The sequence below is a fragment of the Eutrema salsugineum genome, unplaced genomic scaffold (genome assembly GCF_000478725.1).
Source record: "Eutrema salsugineum unplaced genomic scaffold, Eutsalg1_0 scaffold_11, whole genome shotgun sequence".
NCBI classification, from domain to species: Eukaryota; Viridiplantae; Streptophyta; class Magnoliopsida; order Brassicales; family Brassicaceae; genus Eutrema; species Eutrema salsugineum.
This window is the reverse complement of record NW_006256901.1, coordinates 3,980,360-4,000,374: the sequence shown is the minus strand read 5'-3', so window position 1 is coordinate 4,000,374 and position 20,015 is coordinate 3,980,360. Positions and strand designations below refer to the sequence as shown.

The 20,015-nt window shown below is 37.7% G+C and overlaps 1 protein-coding gene and 1 long non-coding RNA gene across 2 annotated transcripts; both read right to left on the bottom strand.

Moving 5' to 3' along the window:
* Positions 1–9,707: 9,707 nt before the first annotated feature.
* Positions 9,708–10,619, bottom strand: LOC18025915. The gene has a single exon (XM_006409405.1). The coding sequence runs from the start codon at positions 10,617–10,619 to the stop codon at positions 9,708–9,710; it is 912 nt and encodes a 303-aa protein (XP_006409468.1).
* Positions 10,620–14,850: 4,231 nt separating this feature from the next.
* LOC18025914 lies at positions 14,851–16,878 on the bottom strand. Its single transcript, XR_002901296.1, has 6 exons — positions 16,740–16,878; positions 15,995–16,054; positions 15,810–15,866; positions 15,610–15,675; positions 15,091–15,339; positions 14,851–14,987 (listed from the first exon to the last, which is right to left on the bottom strand). It is a non-coding gene; the product is annotated as an uncharacterized LOC18025914 (long non-coding RNA).
* Between the last annotated feature and the right edge of the window lie 3,137 nt (positions 16,879–20,015).

Sequence of the window (20,015 nt, the reverse complement as noted above, 5' to 3'; positions counted from 1 at the left end):
TAATGCTTCAATGAGAAAATTAAGTCCAAATAAAACAGAGCTAGTGTATCCCTTCATCTAAATCGAAATTATTCAAATTCCTCTGGGGTACTTTCATTTCAAATGTGCTTAGCTACCGCCTAGTCTAGTCCTAAATCATGAATGAGCATGTCACTAGGAACAGTCTAAAGCACACAGTCAACTATCATTGATTCATGTTCACCATTCCCATTAAGACGTATTTTGTTTTGAAAACCGGTTTTGAAAAACTTTAAGGAGAATGCAAAAAGTGTAGATAATGCAAGACTCATGAAAGAAAAGTGGTTAGAAAGGGATGAAATCCTACTCCCCCAGACTTAAATACACTGTCCTCAGTGTGAAACAAGTCGACATTGGATGAGAAAAATGCATAGATAATCGAATTGGTAAGAACAAAGAGAACTTACCTGGATCTGGGATGCTGGTGGAGATGAACCGGATTCATTCGAAGAGGTTTTGGGAAGGTGATGGGTGGTGATGAAGGTGGTGGAAGGTGATGAATGAGGTGGAGGGTGATTGGTGAGGTGAAATGAGGTGAAAGGGGTGGTTTGGGTCGGCTTTGGATCTCAACGACCAAGTGCCGCGGTCAGGGGCTGCACGACCGCGGCGAACCATTGCTTGGCCGCGGTCAGGACTACGCGACCGCGGTCGAAGGGGTGTTTCCCGCGGTCCGAACACCTGCGACCGCAGGGGCTTATATCGCGGCCTCTTCCTGCTTCTCCTTGGTTCCTGCTGGGCCGAGCAGTCAGGTACCATCCTTCTTTTTGGTTTTTTCTAGTTTTTTTGATTTTTTTGGTTTTTTTGTTTTATAAGAAACACCTGAAACTAAGAAAAAGAAAAGATCAAAAGAAAAAGAAAGAAAAATCCTAAAGAAAACAATACCTAAATGGGTTGCCTCCCATTAAGCGCTTTTGTTTTAAGTCGTTTAGCTCGACTTTTGGTGTTGGACGTGACTTATTCCAATGAAGAAGACCTTGTCCTGAGACAAGTCTTTTTCGACATCTCCTTGCTTTGCTTAGCAGGTTCTTCGTCACTCCAAAGTTCTTCTTCAAATTCTTCTGCTGCAGAACGTTTTCCTGCTCTGCTGTTGTATGGAACAGCTTCTGTGAAGACATCTTTGTCGATATTAGCAAATGAAATCCTCCGGTTTGGCCAGTCCATTATAGCTCCGGAAGTTGTTAGAAAAGACCATCCGAGAATCACTGGATATGTTGCATCTCTTGTCTCGACAATTTAGAAGTCGACAGGCACTATGCAATCTCCTATTCTCAAAGGAATTTCATGAGCTATTCATTGAGGTGTTGCATTGGAATCATCAGCTAAACTAATCTTTGCTCTAGTCCTGCGCAGGTGTCTAATACCAAGTCTCAAAGCAATTGTCTTGGACATCATGTTAAGACAAGCTCCAGAATCACATAGCACATTTTTAAACATATCTCCTCTAATAGAACAAGAGATAAGAAACTGACCTGTAGTCTTGACCTTATGGAGAATTCAAACTTTCCTTTCTCTGTAGGTGTTGGCTGGTGTCTCAAACGCAGAATAGGATTCACAAAAGAAAGCTGCAGCGTCATATTCAATGATTGAATCAATGTATGGCATCTTTATCTCGCTGCACGTCTGGTCTTCTTGGATTGAAGAGTCAGCTAAATCTTCAACACATTCCTTTGCCATCATACAAGGTAATGATTCATGCCAATCTGGTTCTTCATCTGAAACTTGGTTTTCTTTTTCCTGAGTTTCTTTTTTAGGTGCTGGAGGTTGAAGTTGGGACAGAAGATGTATTATTTTCCTCTCAAAACCTGGAGGAGCATCTGAGCGACCAACTCCCGCGGTCAGAGGAGTCGCGACCGCGGGAAACAAGGCTTTGGCCACGGTCGGAACACTCAGACCCGCGGCTCCGGATGAAATCTGCTCATAGTCCGTCTCTTCCTTCTTGTACTTGATACGAACCTCTCCAGCTTCTTTATTGGGTAGACTAGCATCATATGAACTCATACCAGGGCGTTGATGTGCATCTTCATCAGGATATTTGGGAGATTTCTTAGAAAACCTCTCAATTTGCTCAATGTTGGGCATCTGCTCCATTCTTGCATCAATCTCCCGTGCTTTGAGCTCGAGTTTGTTCAGCCTGTGCTCGATCTCTTGCAACTCTTCGTCTGTCTTCTCTCTCTACCAGGAGGCGGATTCTCTGACTTCTTTAATCTCCTGTTTTGATTCAACAATATCACTTGAGTTTTGTATGATGTCATACCCTTGTCTTGTCTGCTCTGTTGCGACTTGGTGGATCATCCCAGCTAGTGTTTGTGAGTCCTTGTGGGTTTTCTCTTCCAAAACTCGAACATGATTGGCCATATCATCGAATTTCTTGTTGAACTCTTCAAAAATTGAATCAATTTTCTTGAGCAGGGTGTTTTCGGCGAGAATCTGCTGATCAAGGAACTGGTTTATCATCCCTTCGAGGCGTCCCAAACGTCTGCTGATCCTCAAGTTGTCCTCTTGCTGGCTAGGGTTCTGAAGTGGAGGATTATAGGCGTGTGGCTCGAAGTAGGTCGGAGGAGGGCCATAAGGATCTTCCCGGCGTCGAACAGTCTCTCTGCGCCGGTGGTAAGGGTGGTTTGGCTGGCTGTATCGATCCATGTAGCTAAAATTTCGGGCTTGATGTTCTTCTCTGCGTCTGGTGGCTTGAGGAGTGTTATAGAAACCTTCCTCATAGGGTATATTTCGATTTATAGGATCCATATCTTCTGAAATGGAAACAAAATAACCAAAAAATGGAAAATTGCAGAAAAGGGGGTTCTAGAGTCGATTTACTAACCTTTCTCGGGGTTTTGCAGAAAAGAAAACGCGTGCCTTCCCCGGCAACAGCGCCAAAAACTTGATGGTGTGTCGGTGAGGGTGTCAAGTTTTACCCTAATTGAAATCAATAACCGCAAGTGCACAGCTGATCGATTGTAGTACTTAGGGATCGAATCCACGGGGAAGGAGGATCTTTTCCTGCAAAAAGCCTTTGAAATAAGTATAAAGTAAGGAAGTCTAGAACCAAAACGGTTTTGTGGGGGTTTGGTAGTGTGTTTAAAATGTAAAAACGAAATCTTAAAAGAAAATACGGGAATTAAATGACGTAATAACTAAACTTAACGAAAATGACTAAAAATGTAAAAAACGGATATCTAATTGCTTAAATGAAAATGAACTAAAAAGGAAAGACAATATTGAACTAAAGCTTGAAAGAAAATCGGTGTAAATCAATGGGAAAGAAGGCGTTGGGCTTCAGGGAAGTTTTCTCAGGGGTACGAACGATTCAAAACATTGCTAGAGAGTAAAATTGATAAGATCTTAGCTTAAACTTTTCGAACTGGAGTCACGGACGTATGAATACGCCACTGTCGTGATCATAGACAACTATCTCTCTCAACCCTGACCAGTAGGTTTCCACTCTGGCCTTGGAAGAGAAGAAATGCATAATGTTTAAGACTCGTCCTAATTCACAAATTGCCCATAGGTAGGTTTCCACTCCTATGTTTGTTTTGCTCTCCCAAACTAGATCTGATACCTGATGAACATTTTCGTGTCACCAAGCATCTGGATCAGATTGTAGTTCATGACGCTACTCTCATGCAGTAAAAACGAATTCAGAAGAAAAAGTTCTAAGATTCAGCTCAAAAGCTCATGGAATCCTCATCGAACATATAAATCCCCATTGAAAATCCCTTAATCCCAACAATAAAACTACTCAGACATGATGAACGAAATCAAAGACATAGTATTAAGAAGTAGAATAGAAACCGAAATTGAAAAAGAAAGAACAAGGGTTCAAGAGAACAAATCTCTCTCTCCTTAAAAGCTAAAGCAAAAACAATAAAAGTATGAAGTAATGATAAATGGTATTCGGTTCTTTTTGATTTAGGGTTAAGACATGTATTTATAGTGCTCAAGACCTCTCTGGACGTCACTTAGGGTTTCTCCAAATGTGGGCTTCAGAAATGGGCTTTTAGGGCTCGGAGGTTATGGCCGTGGTTGGGACAAGTGTGACCGCGGGGAATGAGTGGTTTGCCGCGGTCGGGATGCTCCTGACCGCGGGAAATTGCTTGTTGGCCGCGGGTGGAAATGCTTGCCGGTTGGTTTACGGGACATCTTGCTCTTCGCGTATCTTTCGATTGAACCGTTGGATTGCCAAGCTGTAAAGTGCACTGGAAAGTTGATACTTCCATCTTTAAGTTCTCCAAATTTGATCTGGATCAGACGGTGAGAAGGCCTTCAATCAGGGGTGAACTTCTGACAGTTTGACTCTGAGCTGAAATCTGGTTTTCTATCCATTTTGTTAAGCTTTTCCCTAAGTTTCCTGAAAAGAGTCTTGAAACTACAAATACTAGAAAAACGTGATAAAAGTACTTAAAAGCAATTAAAAGCATAGAAAAAGTATTTCAAAACGATCCATAAAAGTGGTCAAAATACGGTGTTATCATTGATCGCTTTTCAAAAATGGTGCACTTCATACCCTGTGACAAGACTAATGATGCCACACAAACCGCGGATTTGTTCTTTAAAGAGGTGGTGAGATTGCATGGAGTGCCAAGAACGATTGTCTCTGACCGAGATTCTAAGTTCTTAAGCCACTTTTGGAGGACCCTTTGGAGAAAGCTTGGCACCAAGCTTCTATTCTCTACAACTTGTCATCCTCAAACGGATGGGAAAACTGAAGTGGTAAACCGTACACTATCTACTTTACTTAGGGTCACTCTTGGTCGAAATTTGAAAACATGGTTAGATTGTTTGCCTTTCATTGAATTTGCTTATAATCATGCTACCCACTCGGCTACTAAGATGTCTCCTTTTAAAGTTGTGTATGGATTTAATCCACTGACACCTTTAGATCTCTCGCCAATACCCCAAGCTGAACAAGTTAATCTAGACGGCCTCAAGAAAGGAGAGTTTGTGAAAAAGATACATGAAAAGGCCCAAGATAACATAGTGAAGAAAACGGAGGAATACAAAAGGAGAGCTGACAAAGGACACAACAAACTTGTATTCGAACCAGGAGAGTGGGTCTGGCTACATATGAGACCAGAAAGGTTCCCACAGCAAAGGAGCTCCAAGCTTGCCCCTCGCGGAGATGGACCCTTCAAAGTGCTGGAGAAGATCCATGATAATGCCTACCGATTGGAACTCCCAGGTGTGAGCTAAACATTTCACATAGATTTAATGTTGCTGATTTGTCTCTTTATGATGCAGGTGAAACAGTTTAGAGAACAAAACCTCTCGAAGAGGGAGGGAATGATGAGGCCATCGAACCATCACCAGACCCAAAGATCGTTCCTGGGCTCAAAGAAGCACCCATGACCCGTTCCAAAGCAAGGAGGCTTAATGAAGGGTTCAACTTGGCCGTGGAATCATTACTAAGTACCATGGAACTTGGGGATGCATTCAAAACCGTGTCTCAAGAGCATTACACGCGAGACAGCCCCAAAGGACCCGATTTAGACATAATGGAGGGTTTCGCGCGTCTGAGCCTCAAAGAGAGCCAGCCTCAACTAGAACCAGGTATACATGTTTACTTGACAGGAAATGGAGCACGGAACACCAAGAATCTCGAAGAGACCACATTGGACCCTCAAGATACAACCGTTTCAAGACTCGGAGCCAATAGAGAGCAAATGAGACAAGAATAGGAACATGAAGTGGGACGCGTGAAGATACTTGAAGAACTCGCAGGACACAACGTTAGCAGGACTCTAGACGGAGAAAACATCAAGACTAACAAAGAAAACCTCAAGACTAAAGAGCTACTCAACGACGTAACAAGCAAGCCCACAACCGGCCGAGACCAGGTATTTTCCATTTATACGATCTGTGCAGGTAACATAGTAGTATACTAGTGGAATCTAACACACTAGAGAGCATCAGAGGTGCACGGAACAAGTCCAGAAAATGTTGCACAAGATTAGTTTCTTTTCCTTTTTATTTTTAAGTGAACTTTCTATTTTTGTGTCCAAATGAGACCCTTTGCCATTTTGCTTTATTTCTTTTTACAAGTCCTGTTTTTTTTAGTCCTTAGTGTCGTTTTTTTATTATTTCTTTGAGTCGAACCCTAGAAGGTTCAAAGCTGACGGACTGTTTATAAAGTCCCACACACAGCTCTTGTACTTCAACCTTTTTTTTCCCGATATCAATAAAATAACGCCGTTTTCTTAGCTTGTGTCTAAGAGCTTTCTTGCTTGATCTTGCGTGTGTGATTCACCAAGAGTTGAGCCACAGTATCAGAGATCCTTTCATTATCTCTATGGTGCTTTCGATCCACCTCAAAACCCCTAACCGATCCCTCAAGAGAGAGCGTTAAAGCCAGCTTGACAGATCCCATCTCGATTCAGGTCTTGTGAAAACAAGCCTTGTCTTACCATCTCCATCCACTGATCTTCACGAGAGAGCGTCATAGCCAGCGTGTTGATCCCACCAAGCCATCGATTCCGCAATCTTATAAGTCTCACCCGAGTCTTATGTCATGCACATTAGAGGCTTGCTTCTTATAATTCATTAGAGGCTTGCTTTTTATAATTACATTACTAACTGTCTACAAAGCATTGTCCATACTATATCGTCCATTATTAATTTTCTAATTGTTAACGTACATTAACCATTATCGCACTTCTATGGTTGTATCCATCGCCCACCGTTATGTCTCACTGATTGTTTTGTTATCGCGTGGACTTAACTGGACGCCATGTGGCCACAACCATACCCAAATTATAAATGTAACAAATGGAGGTTCCATATCCACCCTCGGCCATATCTCAGCATCTACGGGTTCAAGTAGTATGTTCATTTAGTAGCATATATCTATAAATTCGTAATGGCCATATCCATATTCGTCATGTTCAGCAATAAATGTCCATGTCTCAGCATCTAGGGATTCCAAATAGCATGGTCACAGTCTCATTATCCACATTTGTAATGGCTATATCCATATAATGGGTATGAACATATTTCATCTTTATTTAGCATACTATTTGTGGTCTCTCCCACCTCTAACTCCATATCCACAATAACAATGGATACATCCACATAGCCTCTATCTTACTACATTGAACTCTACTACATTGAACTCTACTAACATCCAGATAAACTGCCTCTGACTGCTTTAGACCCATTATCTATGGATGCATCCACATTCACACTTACTCATCTTTAAATAAAATACATAGTCTCACCTTCCACTCTTCTATGGTTATATCCATATTCTTTAAATATAGCTGGTCATTTCTTTTATATACACACCGAAATTGTTTTCAAATACTTACGCACCCATTATTATCGAGACGTCCACACTAACTTTAGTTCTTTTGATATAAAATACTTAGCATTTTCATCCATGCTTGTATGGTTATATCCATGTTCTTTAAGTATAGCTGCTCATATGATTATATCCACATTCACGCTTGTATGGTTATATCCACGTTCACAGCTGCTCGCATTTGGTAACATCCACGTCATGTGGATAACACAATCGGTTTCATTGTTCAACTTCGTCATGTCTGCCACCGATGAAGGTGCTTCAAAGTAAACTCCAACTTGTTTTACTGTTCCTATTCTTTTTCATAAAGCCTTTAACTGTTCAGCATCTCTCCAGCTATAATCGTCTTTTGTTAACTATCGGCTACGAACACCGCCGCAGAAGACATATATCAGAAAGATCCACTGTTCCAAAAAAGGATCGACACATAACAACTATCAGAATTGGTAGACAAAGTGACGAACTGAAGATCGCGGCGGTCGGAGGTGATCGGAAATGTTGTCTCATAATCAACGTTCATGATTGAATATGAGAAGGTGAGAGAGAGAGAGAGTTGTTTGCAACATGGATCTCAGAAGCTTAAATCTATATCGGAGTGAAACCAGATTCCAGTTCGGTTAAGCAACTTAATTCAAACCGGCTATTGTTATGAAAATGGGAAGGAGGGACTGAATTGGATTTTCCAGTCCACAAACTACAAAAAAGTGTCATCTTGTTTGCAAGTGTCAAAACCTGTAATATAAAACTTAATAAGTGCCATCACGTGTAAGCGACTCAATAGCAAATCAGATTGGCCAAACTACCCTGAATTAATATTTAGGTTTCACGTCTCATCACCTTTTGTTGAGAAAGAAGTGACAAACCTGATAGTATTCTCTTTCTTAGTCAACTCGATCGTTTATTAATTGGGCTTTGCAAGTTATGCATTGTGTAGTAGACTAGTAGGTTATGGCTAAATAGTTCATAGTAGAATATGATGTGTTAAAAATCCTTTGAAGGCCATGAGGGCCAAAACTACGGTATGCTCACATAGGTCTTCCTTCTCCTGCTACAAACAGGCACATAGGACCTTGAAATCTGAAAAGAAAGACCCTTTTAGTCAATCATGCAAACGTCAATACATAAAAAGAAGAAAGAACATAAAGAACTGGGTGTTTTTTTTTTTGGGTGTAAACAGGAAATGCTTGAAGAAGTGTGAAGAGAAAGGAGTAGGAGGAAGCAGAAGAAAAGAAGAGCAGAAAGAGTGGAGAAAGCAACAAGGAAGGGAGAGGCTTGGACGTTCTCTGGTTCCTAAAGCCTTGCACAATGGCCAGCTAAAAACTTTTCAGTTTTCATCGATTCTTTTTTCTCTATTGATTCATTCTTTTGTTAATTTCATTTTATTCAACTGTAATTAACATGTAATTCTGAGCAATTTGTATCAGTCTCACTTTTACAGACAAATAAATATGTTTAAATAAAGAGAGTTAGAGAACAAAAAGAGGATTTTCAGATCCATCAGTACTTATTTAGATCAACAACAACAAGAACAAAAAAAAAAGAACTAAATCTCCCTATCATCGATTTTGAATTATCCCAAATCGAATACATATACGTGATCAACACAAGAAGAAGAAATTTATAGATAATTAAAATTTGAATTAAATGAAAAAAACAGTTAAAAAAAAAGAAAAAAACGGTTAGCCGTGCAGCTATTAACCGAACAAACCCGCAGCTAGATGCTGCGACCAAATGAGCGGTTGACAAACGAACAACTGCTTCTGGTCGTAGCGTCTAGCCGCAGGTCGCAGTCGCGTTCGCTGGCTGCTTACAAACGAACAAGCCCAAGTTTATAACTATAACTAATTTTAATTTCAAAATATATCCCAAAAATTTATATTCACAAAAACCCCTAGATGAGTGTTTCTTTTTTCCTTAAGGGCACGACCCTGCCTCTTTCCCTATCATTCAAAAATCACCAGATGTAAAACTGCGCAGTATTGTTAGAAGTTGAGGCGCAAGACACTAGAGATCTTCCAATCGATTAAAATTGATGAGTCATTCAAAGAATAAACTAACAAAGAAAAATTACGTTCTCTGGCTAGAAAGACATGCAAATTCATGGTCTTCATGTTTTTATTTCCCGAGGATCTTCAAAGTGTTCATGAATTATTCTTCATTTTGTTTCCATTTCATCATTTCCAAGAGTACTGTTTCTTTGAGTTCAATAACAGGATTTTTTCGCATTTATTATTAGAGTAATCATTGCATAAAGAAATTAAAACAAAACGACAACTTACGCATTGAAAAAAAAAAAACCTGCGTGATCCCTAAAAAGTCCTAAAGTGGACACACGATGAACACCAAAGCAAACCCTAAAAACCTAATAATCAGCCGGACCACATTTCAAAAAAATGAGTCAGAGGCTGAATGTTTCGCAGGTCTTGAGCTGCCTCAATAGACCAAGATAAGTGAGGTAGAGAACACGATCCTTTGCACCGGTTCGATGTTGCTTAGTCTTGTCACAAAAGTACCTAAGCTGTTCCAAAGTACAACATCCCAACATTTGCCCTAACAAAAGAAACAACCAGTTGATTTCTTCCTTCTTCTCGCTAATCACCGGCTTCATCCCACTCTCGCATGAGCCACACGGAATCAGTTTCGGATTCGTCCAAACAATAGGTGCTCGTTGACGCAGCGCCTCCTTGTTGTTGTTAATGTATTGAAACAATTCGTCAAACTTCTCCTTGAGATTATACTCCACGGTTTGAGTATTCTCGCATGGCCTACAATGAACTTGTCCAGAGATCACGTTTATATTCTTAGAAATCAAGTACCTGAGGCTTTGAATAAAGGCTGGTCTTGTGGTGGCCCATGGATACGGTGGTTCGATCTCCTTATCACCAGCGTTTTTCTCAACCGCAACCGCTCTCGACGAATTATTACGACGTGCTTGATGTCCAGCGGGTGGCCGGCCTAACCTAGCTCCCGACCGGGGAGCCTCCAAGGCCACAGCTTCATCTTGGATCTGTTGAGGAGGCTGAAGGAGTTTCCCTGACTGTGGATAAGGCGATGGAGACGGCAAAAGAGCCGTCCCGGGCGGTGGAGATGGAAGAAGAGCCATCCCGGGGACATTCCAAGGGTTTATGACGTTGTTGTAGTATCCATGAGGCGTCATGTGATGTGGAGGAGGAGGAGGAGGAGGTTGGATACTTGGTTGAGGATCACTTACTGATCTCAAGAGTTGCATGAACTGGCCTTGTTCTTGATGAGGACCAATCCCCAAGGAGAGATCAAGGCTGATACGATTGTTTTGATTGTTTGGATTCATGGTTTAATCAGAGAGAAATCTAAGTTTCTCTGTTTTTTAGGATTTTTATGGGATGAAGGAAAACATGATGAAGCTCTATGATGTGATGATATTGAAAGGATGAACACTTCAAAACAAATAATTCGTGTATATATATTTTTATTTGTCAACAGTTGAGTGTATCAAAATCTGTTATTTTCCCGCATCAAAAATCTTGTTTTCATTCAGGAATAAAGATTTTAGTAGATATTACTCTTTTCTAAAAAAAAAGTAATATTGGTAGAATTTATCTGTAACAAAATTTAATATATAAAAAAGATTTTAGAAAAGATTTTGTTGACATTGCAGATCGTATGCATGATTTATCATGAACAAACTGTTTTACACTTCTTACACCTAAGCATAATATTCTGTGTTTTTTTTGTTTTTTTCTATCGAAAACTAAGTACACACATTTTCGTATAGCACATTTTCCGATGTCAAACGGGCTAGTAGCCCGATCCGATGCGGATTTTTTTTTGAGGTCTGGCGGGCTAGTCCACCATAACCTGCGGTTCCAAATTGATGTGTCCAAACCCGACTCGTTTATATTCTACGGTTTTACGGGCTGGCCTGCGGATTCATACTTTCTTTTTCATCTTAATGTTCTTATGACATTTAAACTTATAGAACCAGAAAATCTGCAAGAGGAGAATAAAATTTTGCTCGTAACTGAATCACAATATGCATAAGAAACAAAACTAAAGAAAATTCGTGTCTAAGGAAATTCGATGAACAAACAAATAAATTCGATAAACCTCTTATACAAAACTCTTAACCCTAGGATGCCATAAGATTTGAAAAATCAATTTAACGGTAAAAAATAGTCACTTAGTTTTAAAAAGCAAATAAATGAATTACAAATAATGATACACATCAAAACTGGTAATTTAAGCTAGATAACCATCAAGATACAAGCAACAAGACATTCACATATTAAAAAAAAAAAAGATGAACAAAGCTTATTTGTTTGTACAAACAAATGTGATTCTCAAGCAAACCTATTTATTGTCAATTCAAGATTTAAGCGTATCTTATGATATAGTCGATGAACAAAACCAACAAAAAAAGCAAACTTATGACATTAAAGTGAAATTAAAACTCTAAAAAAAAAATACTAGTTTTTAGCTGGGAAGACAATGACCAGATTTTATCCCAAATTCAAAAATTCAATCACAGAACTGAATCGAATATAAAACACATATCAGTTTGATGATTCTTTGATCTCATTGAAATGAAGTTATCACAAAGCCCAATAGCTGAATTGTATAACTCCACTAGCTTCGATTCATTCCATGAAATTACTACTTCGAAATCCACCAATCAAAAATGACAAAATACTTCACTTTTTGAACTTTACAAGAAAACATCAAATTTTGCGGGTTGACCCGCAAACCCGCGGATCCACTCTGACCCGGCCCGCAAACCCGCGGATCCACTCTGACCCGACCCGCAAAAGCCCAACTTCCACGCGGGTTTGGACCGTGAAACCCGCTATTTATTTGGACAAAATTTTATGGAGCCCAAGCCTGCACCGCTGCGGTTTTACTTGGACCGAACCCGCGGGTCAGAGCCCAATTTGACACTCTTTATGAAAGAAAACAGAAAATTAAATACTATTTAATACTCCCTCCGTTTTTTATTAGTTGTCATTTTAGAGAATTTTGTTTGTTTTAAATTAGTTGTCGTTTTCAGTTTTCAATGTAATATTTATTAGTTTTTTATTTTTTATGATTATTTTTATTATGAAATTTGTTTTATTATTGGTTGAATTGTGTTTAAATAGATAATTAATAATGTTTTTATATTGAAAACCTAAAACAATTAATATTTTCTTAATCTGTGTGCATAACCTTAAAACGACAACTAAATAAATTCGGAGGGAATACTCCATATAGTTCATTAGTTCTAAATATATGTAATCAGAGACACACATCATATACTAGTACAATTTTTTTTTAAGATATAAGTTTTCAATCATAAAAAAATTATAATTGTTAAATTAAAGTTGACGATATATTTTTTCACTTAAAATATTATATAGTATCAGATGTTTCTCAAACTAAAACCTCGTGCTAAATCACCTAGCTATCTAGAAAATAAAATAAAAGAAAAAGTGTTGGATAATAATTATCCACGTAAGTAGAAGTAGATAATAAAATTTGTTTTCCATTTACTCTACCTACACCTTTCCCCTTCCCTGTATAAATATATGTTGCACAACAATAATGAGAAGCTCTAAGAAAAAAAAATTAGTTTTGTGCTCCCTCTCCCTCTTATCTTTCTCTTCCCTTACCTAAACAAAGAATAATACAATATATATATATATATACATATACAAACACAAATAATCTTACCTTATAATATATAGAAAAGAAAAATTTATAAGACGTTATCAGCACGAACGTTTATCGATCCGTTCTTATATCCAAAGAGGTAAGATTTAAATTTATGTTTAATTTATTTCAAGTTTATGTATTATTTCAGGATGATAGGCTCTGCCTTCTCCAAACCGTTGATTTAAATTTATGTTCAATTTATTTTCAAGTTTACGGGATGATAGACTCTGCCTTCCCCAAACTGATCGTTCTAGTAGGTTATGCCTTCACGATCATTTGATCATATGGTAGACTATATCTCCTCGGATCATATATATGGAGTGGAAGGCTAAGTCTCCTCCTTGATTTTATATTTGTAGAATAGAAGGTTATACCTCCTCCTTAAAATTAATGCTTCCTCAATTATATAGAAAGTTCTGCCTCTATATTGCCTAAGGGCATGTACATTAGAGGATTTCATTAAAAGTTCCTTAAGAATATTATAATATTTTTTTATAAGCAATCTTCTAAGGACCAGCCCTAAAAACTCTTCTGCAAGAATCAGCCTTTATATTTTGGACTTCCTTTTCATTATTTTAATTCAAAATATTCGTTAGCAACCCAATTAAAAAATGTGAAGGGCTCTCAATGAACATGGTCTAAGTATACATTTTTATATATGCATATTCCAAAGTTTTTATCATGTTTCTTTAAAAACAAAATTTGAATTAATTTTTTTTTGTTAAATTTATGATATATATACAGTTATCATGTCAAATTTGGCGAAGCTCGAAATCCTTGTCTTTGATGTGTCTGGTAAAAATTACATGTCATGGTCAGTAGGTGAAAAAATGCATCTAAGAGGAAACGGGCTTCTCGATACCATCGATAAGTCGGAAACGACATCAGATGAGAAAAATGCAAAAGCCATGATATTTTTGCTCCACCACATCGATAATAATTTAAAAGAGGAATACATCACGAAAGAAGATCCTGCAAATCTTTGGCAATCTCTCAAAGATAGGTTTGACCACCAGAAATATGTGATCTTACCGAAAGTCAAACATGAGTGGTTGAACCTCTAGTTCCAGGATTACAAAAGTGTTGGTGAATATAATTCCGCAATGTTCGGAATTACTTTCAGGATGATGTTATGTGGACAGGAGGTAAGTGATTTCGACATGATCGAAAAAACTCTCCAAACATTTCATCCGGGAAATGTAATCTGCAACAACAATACCGGAGAAAAAGTTACACCACTTACTCGGAGTTGATGCAAGTCCTCCTTGTGGCTGAACAAAATAATCAGCTTGTGATGTTAAACCATAAAACTCGTCCAACTGGATCATCGCCATTCTCAGAAGCGAATGTTGTGCCATCCAGTCAAAATAATAGGACTGAACGCGGATGTGAGCGCGGTCGAGGCCGTAACTACGGTCGCGGACGAAGTCATGGACGAGGAAGGCAAAATGATGTCGGTTGGGAAGCAGAAAAACATAAAGAAATTGCTTGTTACAGATGCGGCATGAAAAATCATTGGACCACTAAAAAAACGGCAGTTAACGTCGCTTATACATGGACGTAACGTCGGTTATAAACCGACGCTAAAAACATAGCGTCACTTACTTAACCGACGTATTAAGGCCTGACGTAAAATAACTTTGCGTCATTTTAATAACAGACTCTAAGTTTAGCGTCAATATATTAACATCGCTTTTAACATTTTTGACGTCAGTTTTATCATTTTTAACGTCGGTTAAAGTCTGACTCCAATACGCAAAAACATAAATGAGTTACTTATTCAACCGATGTTATGTGTGTATTTTTCGGGTTTTCTTTTAAATATATAAATTAAAATGCAATGAACTAAAACACTGAAAAAAAAACTATCGGTCCATTAAAATTTAATTAATCAAATATATAGTTCTACACAAACATATCTGTCTTACAAAATGTAAAATTCACACAAGCTATAAAATTCCAAACAACTCTTCAAAGCCTTCCAAATTGCAGCTCTAGTAACTCTACTTGCCTGAAAATCAAATAAAATTACATAATTTATAGTCAATAGAAAATTGTATTGACCGATATGGTTGAGGCATGAAAAAAAAAATGATTAGAGTTGGATGAAATACCTCCAAATGTTGAAAGTTTGAACAACAAGTGTTGCCTGAGCTAGCAAAATGGTACCATCCATCCAAAGCATTTGATCGAGAACGGCATTATGAGAAGCCCCCGAAAGTCCTACTCTTTAAGGCATGAATCAATTGACAATATATTTTATATGCGTAATCTTCATCTATTACCTGATCACTTTGATATATCGTCAGCTATACATCTATATTTTGATTTAGTATGAACTTGACATCATCGTTTATGTCTGCCTGTATAATGGTGAAGCAATGAAAATGATTAACTGAGATCAGAAAATTGAAGGCCTCACAAATGCTCTCTCTAGCCAAGAGGAAACCTCAAAAGACTCTACCAACAACTTCAAATTTAGACTCAAGCTGAAGCTTTTTGTTTCAACATTAACTGATTCTCTCAAAGATGAAACAAAACCCCGTACGAATCTCAGAAACAAAGAATATGGGAGGACAAATGTGAACCCATTCATTGTTATGTGTGACACTCAGTTACACGAACAGTCATACCTTAAGGAACAGAGTGGTTATCCATTGTCGTGTGTGACACTCAGTAACTGAAGACGAGAGAGAAGCCTGGACAATTTAGAAAGAACTAGTCACTAAATGGAGTGTTAGACTGATGATAGTTGATTATTAGTTCAATATAAGAAACAAATGGTTGAACAATTTACGAAGACTGGAGCTTGCAATTGTAGTGTTTTTCGTACCTCACATTGAATGACCCATGTGTTGAACGACCCATGTGTTGAAGTCATTGAAAGTATCTGCAAAAAGGAAGCAAAGATCACTCTGGTATTCAAATATGTTCGAGCACAAGATTGCCAACAACCCAAGGCTTTGATGCAAGATTATTAGAGGATATTCATGTGACAAGCCTGCGATGTAAACTTACCTATAAAAAGGGATTGGAGCAGAAGGATTTACTTTGTTTCCTCTCCTCTATAACAGATGCCTGAAAATTGCAATAGCCAAGCTACATTAAACTCAAAATCTAGAGCACAAAAGATCCAACTCAAGGCTTCTCACATAAGATAAGACTAGCTTTAAGCCTTTAAGAGGATGATGAATATACAGCAATTACCAAAATATCCAAAACTCAGAATCGCAAAGAGAGAGTCTTGGCCCGGGCCAAGAAATCTAGCATTAGTAACAGAAAAATCTCAGCTCGGGCACAACAATTTCTTCCAAATTCTGAGAAAGTAGAGAAATCAAATCAACTTGGGATCTGATTAAGTATTACATTAAACTCAACTTTTCCTTTTTTGTGATTCATAGTCGAAAATCTTATCTGAAAAATTCCCCCCAATGAATCCTTGTTGATTTCAACCTATTCAATCAAACACAACAATATTTTCCAATACGTCACGGAGAGAGTGACTGAAACAAAATAAAACCCAATCGGAAATCCCCTTAAGCCTAGAACAATGATTTCTGAAAGTTCCACCTCCAAATATCTTCATGGATCCATGTCAGAATCATGTAATCAATCAGAAACACAGTAAAATCTCATATAATTCGACTATACATAGCAATTTGAGAAGCAAAGCATCTAAGACAGAAATCTAACCAGTGGATCAAATTGAGATACGGATAGATCGTTGAAACTAAATCTGAATAGAGGATCGATCGATATTAACCTGGATATTGTCGAAAATTGATGAGAATGATTGAGCTCTTCGTCTTCGGAGAGCTCTTCGTCTTGGAATACCCTCTGTATGAGCTCTTCGTCTTCGGAGTTGCACACTCGCAAACCTGGATATTTTATTTTGCACGTCTATTTAATTCAAGAGCCATTTATTTATATTTAGTATTAAGAGTTAAGTCGGTTAACGAAATAACGCTAACTCCCTTCTAATATTAAGTTTTTAAGTCGGTTAACGAAATGATGTTAATTAAGTGACGTTTTCTGGCGGATTTCTTGACACGTACACCAAGACATTTAGTCGATCTGTATCGAGCATCACAATTTCCTCTCTGATGAAGTTGGACCTTCTTTTGATGGTATAAGTGATTGTACGCATCTTGATATCACTGATTTCCGTGTTGATTCTGAAGAATCAATAGAAACAAAGCAATTAAGATCGATGTAATATAAAGTCTTATTAAGAAGACAAGAAAAACCAATGTATTTTTAAATAAAAAATGTAATATATTTTCTGAATAGAAAATAATTTCTAAAATCATGTTGTGGTTTATTAATACATTTTTTGCATATTGTGATCCAGAACATGTCATCGTTTGAGATTCAGGATGAAGATACATGTCTAGCAGACAGTGCTACGCAGAGCCGTGCTTAATGAAGAAAAATAAGGCATTTGCCTTGGGCCTCTTTAATATTAAGCAAGTTTTAGGGCCTCTAATTTTTATATTTTTATTTAGTATATTGGTCAATATGTATTTTTGTGTTATTTTTTGTGGTTGAAAATTTATTATAAATTAAGAAAAAAGCATTAGTAATCTATAATATATTATAAATAATATTTAAATCTAATTTACAACTTATACTCCATTTTATAGATATTATAGCAAAATAAAGTATTTTTTTAGAAATAATTATAGCAAAATGGAAAAAAAAAATTTGTCATTTGCCTTAGGCCCTTATCACTCTAAGCACGGCACTGGTGCTACGACACATATTATACTTAAAGATAAAAAATATTTCTCTTGTCTCAAAATAAAGGACTCCGCCGGAAGTGTGAGTACCATATCTGATAACGCAAACATTATAATAGGCTCCGAAAGAGCTTATTTTTCAATGCCAAGGGGAACAAAGTTTGAAATAAGTGATGCATTATATTCTCCAAATCTAGTAGAAACTTGCGAAGTTTTAAAGATATCCGAGGAAATGGATATCATATAGCAAGTACAAATAAGAATGGCATTGAATATCTTTGCATTACATCTGAGAGGAAACATGTATTGGAAGAATTACCAATGATGTCCTCTGGGTTATATTGCACAAAAATAAATATGACTGAATCCTATGTTACAGTAAACTTGGGGTTTACTAGTACATTTAGAGTATGGCATGAAAGATTTGGCCATCCTGGATCAGTCATGATGAGAAGGATTGTACAAAATTTGAGTGGCCACCCATTGAAAAACCATAAATTTTTTTAATCAGGAGAGTTTTCATTTCAGACATCTTCTCAAGGAAAACTCATAACTAGGCAATTGCCAGCCAAAGTTGTGAATGAATCCCTTGTATTCTTAGAGAGAATACATGGTGATATATGTGGGCCGATTCACCCACCGTGTGGGCCATTTATATATTTTATGGTATTAATCGATGCATCTAGCAGATGGTCACATGTGTGTCTATTGACCACAACAAATATGGTTTTCGCAAGATTCATTGCCCAAATAACCAGGTTAAGAGTGCAATTCCCTGATTATGTCATAAAGAAAGTCAGGTTTGATGACCTTGGTGAATTCACTTCAGCGGCCTTTAATGACTATTGTATGTCATTGGAAATCAATGTTGAGCATCCGGTTCCACATGTTCATACACAAAATGGCATGGCTGAGTCTTTAATAAAACGGTTGCAGTTGATTGTAAGACCGTTAATATTGAGAACAAATCTTCCAATTACTGTATGGAGACATGTTATATTACATGCTGGGGCATTAGTCCAGATGAAGCCAAGTGCATATAATGAATATTCCCCGATACAGTTAACATCTGGCAAGGAGCCAAATGTATCCCATCTCCGTCTTTTTGGATGTGCGGTCTATGTTCCGATAGCCCACCGCAAAGAACAAAAATAGGGCCACAAATGAAATTAGGAATATATATCGGCTATATGTCACCAAATATAATTAGATATCTTGAATCGGTAACTAGAGATATGTTTACGACACGTTTTGCTGATTCCCACTTTGATGAAATTGAATTCCCAGTGTTGGGAGGAGGATCAAGAGAATCACCAAAGGATATCACATGGTGTACACAAACCTTGGCTTATCTCGATCCCCCTATCCATCAACGCGAGGTGGAAGTTCAGAAAATTATACAATTGCAAAGTTTGGCAAACCAGTTACCTGATGCGTTCACAGATACGAGAAGGGTGACAAAATCATATATCCCCGCTGCTAATGCTCCATCAAAAATAAATGTTCCAGAACAAGTTATTGATGGGAATAAAGCAAATGAATCGTGGGTTCAGTTAAAGCGTAGGAGGCCGATGGCCTCGAAGGATAAAAATCCTCGAAAGAAAAAGAAATTGGGAGACAAGGTTCCAAAAGAACCAAATAAAGAAAAATGTCTTGAAGACATTGGTGAAAAGGTTATAGAAGAACCATATAAAGATATATGTCTTGAACACATACATGAAGAGGTTCCAGAAGAATCAGTTAAAGAAGTTCATCCAGAAGACGAACATGATAATAAAAAGTATGAGATTTCCATTAACTTCGCCCAAAGTAGGAAATTATGGGCTAGAAGTGAGATAAATAATACAAATATAATGTTCTCCTTTTCAGTATCCAAAGAAATTGATAAAGAAAATGATGATCTAGACCCAAGGTCCATGTCAGAGTGCCAAAAAAGGCATGACTGGGAGAAATGGCAGATGTCAATGAGAAATGAATTAATCTCCCTGAATAAAAGAAATGTCTTTGGATCTATAGTCATTACACCTGAAGATGTAATGCAAGTCGGGTGCAAATGGATCTTTGTGAGAAAAAGAAATGAGAAAAACGAGGTCACAAGATATAAAGCCCGACTTGTGGCACAAGGTTTTTCTCAAAGACCGGGTATTGATTATGATGAAGAAACATATTCTCCGGTCATGGATGCAATCATATTCAGGTACTTAATGAGCCTAATGGCATCTAAAAATCTAGACATGTACCTTATGGATGTTGTGATTGCATATCTATACGGATCACTTGATAGTGACATATATATGAAA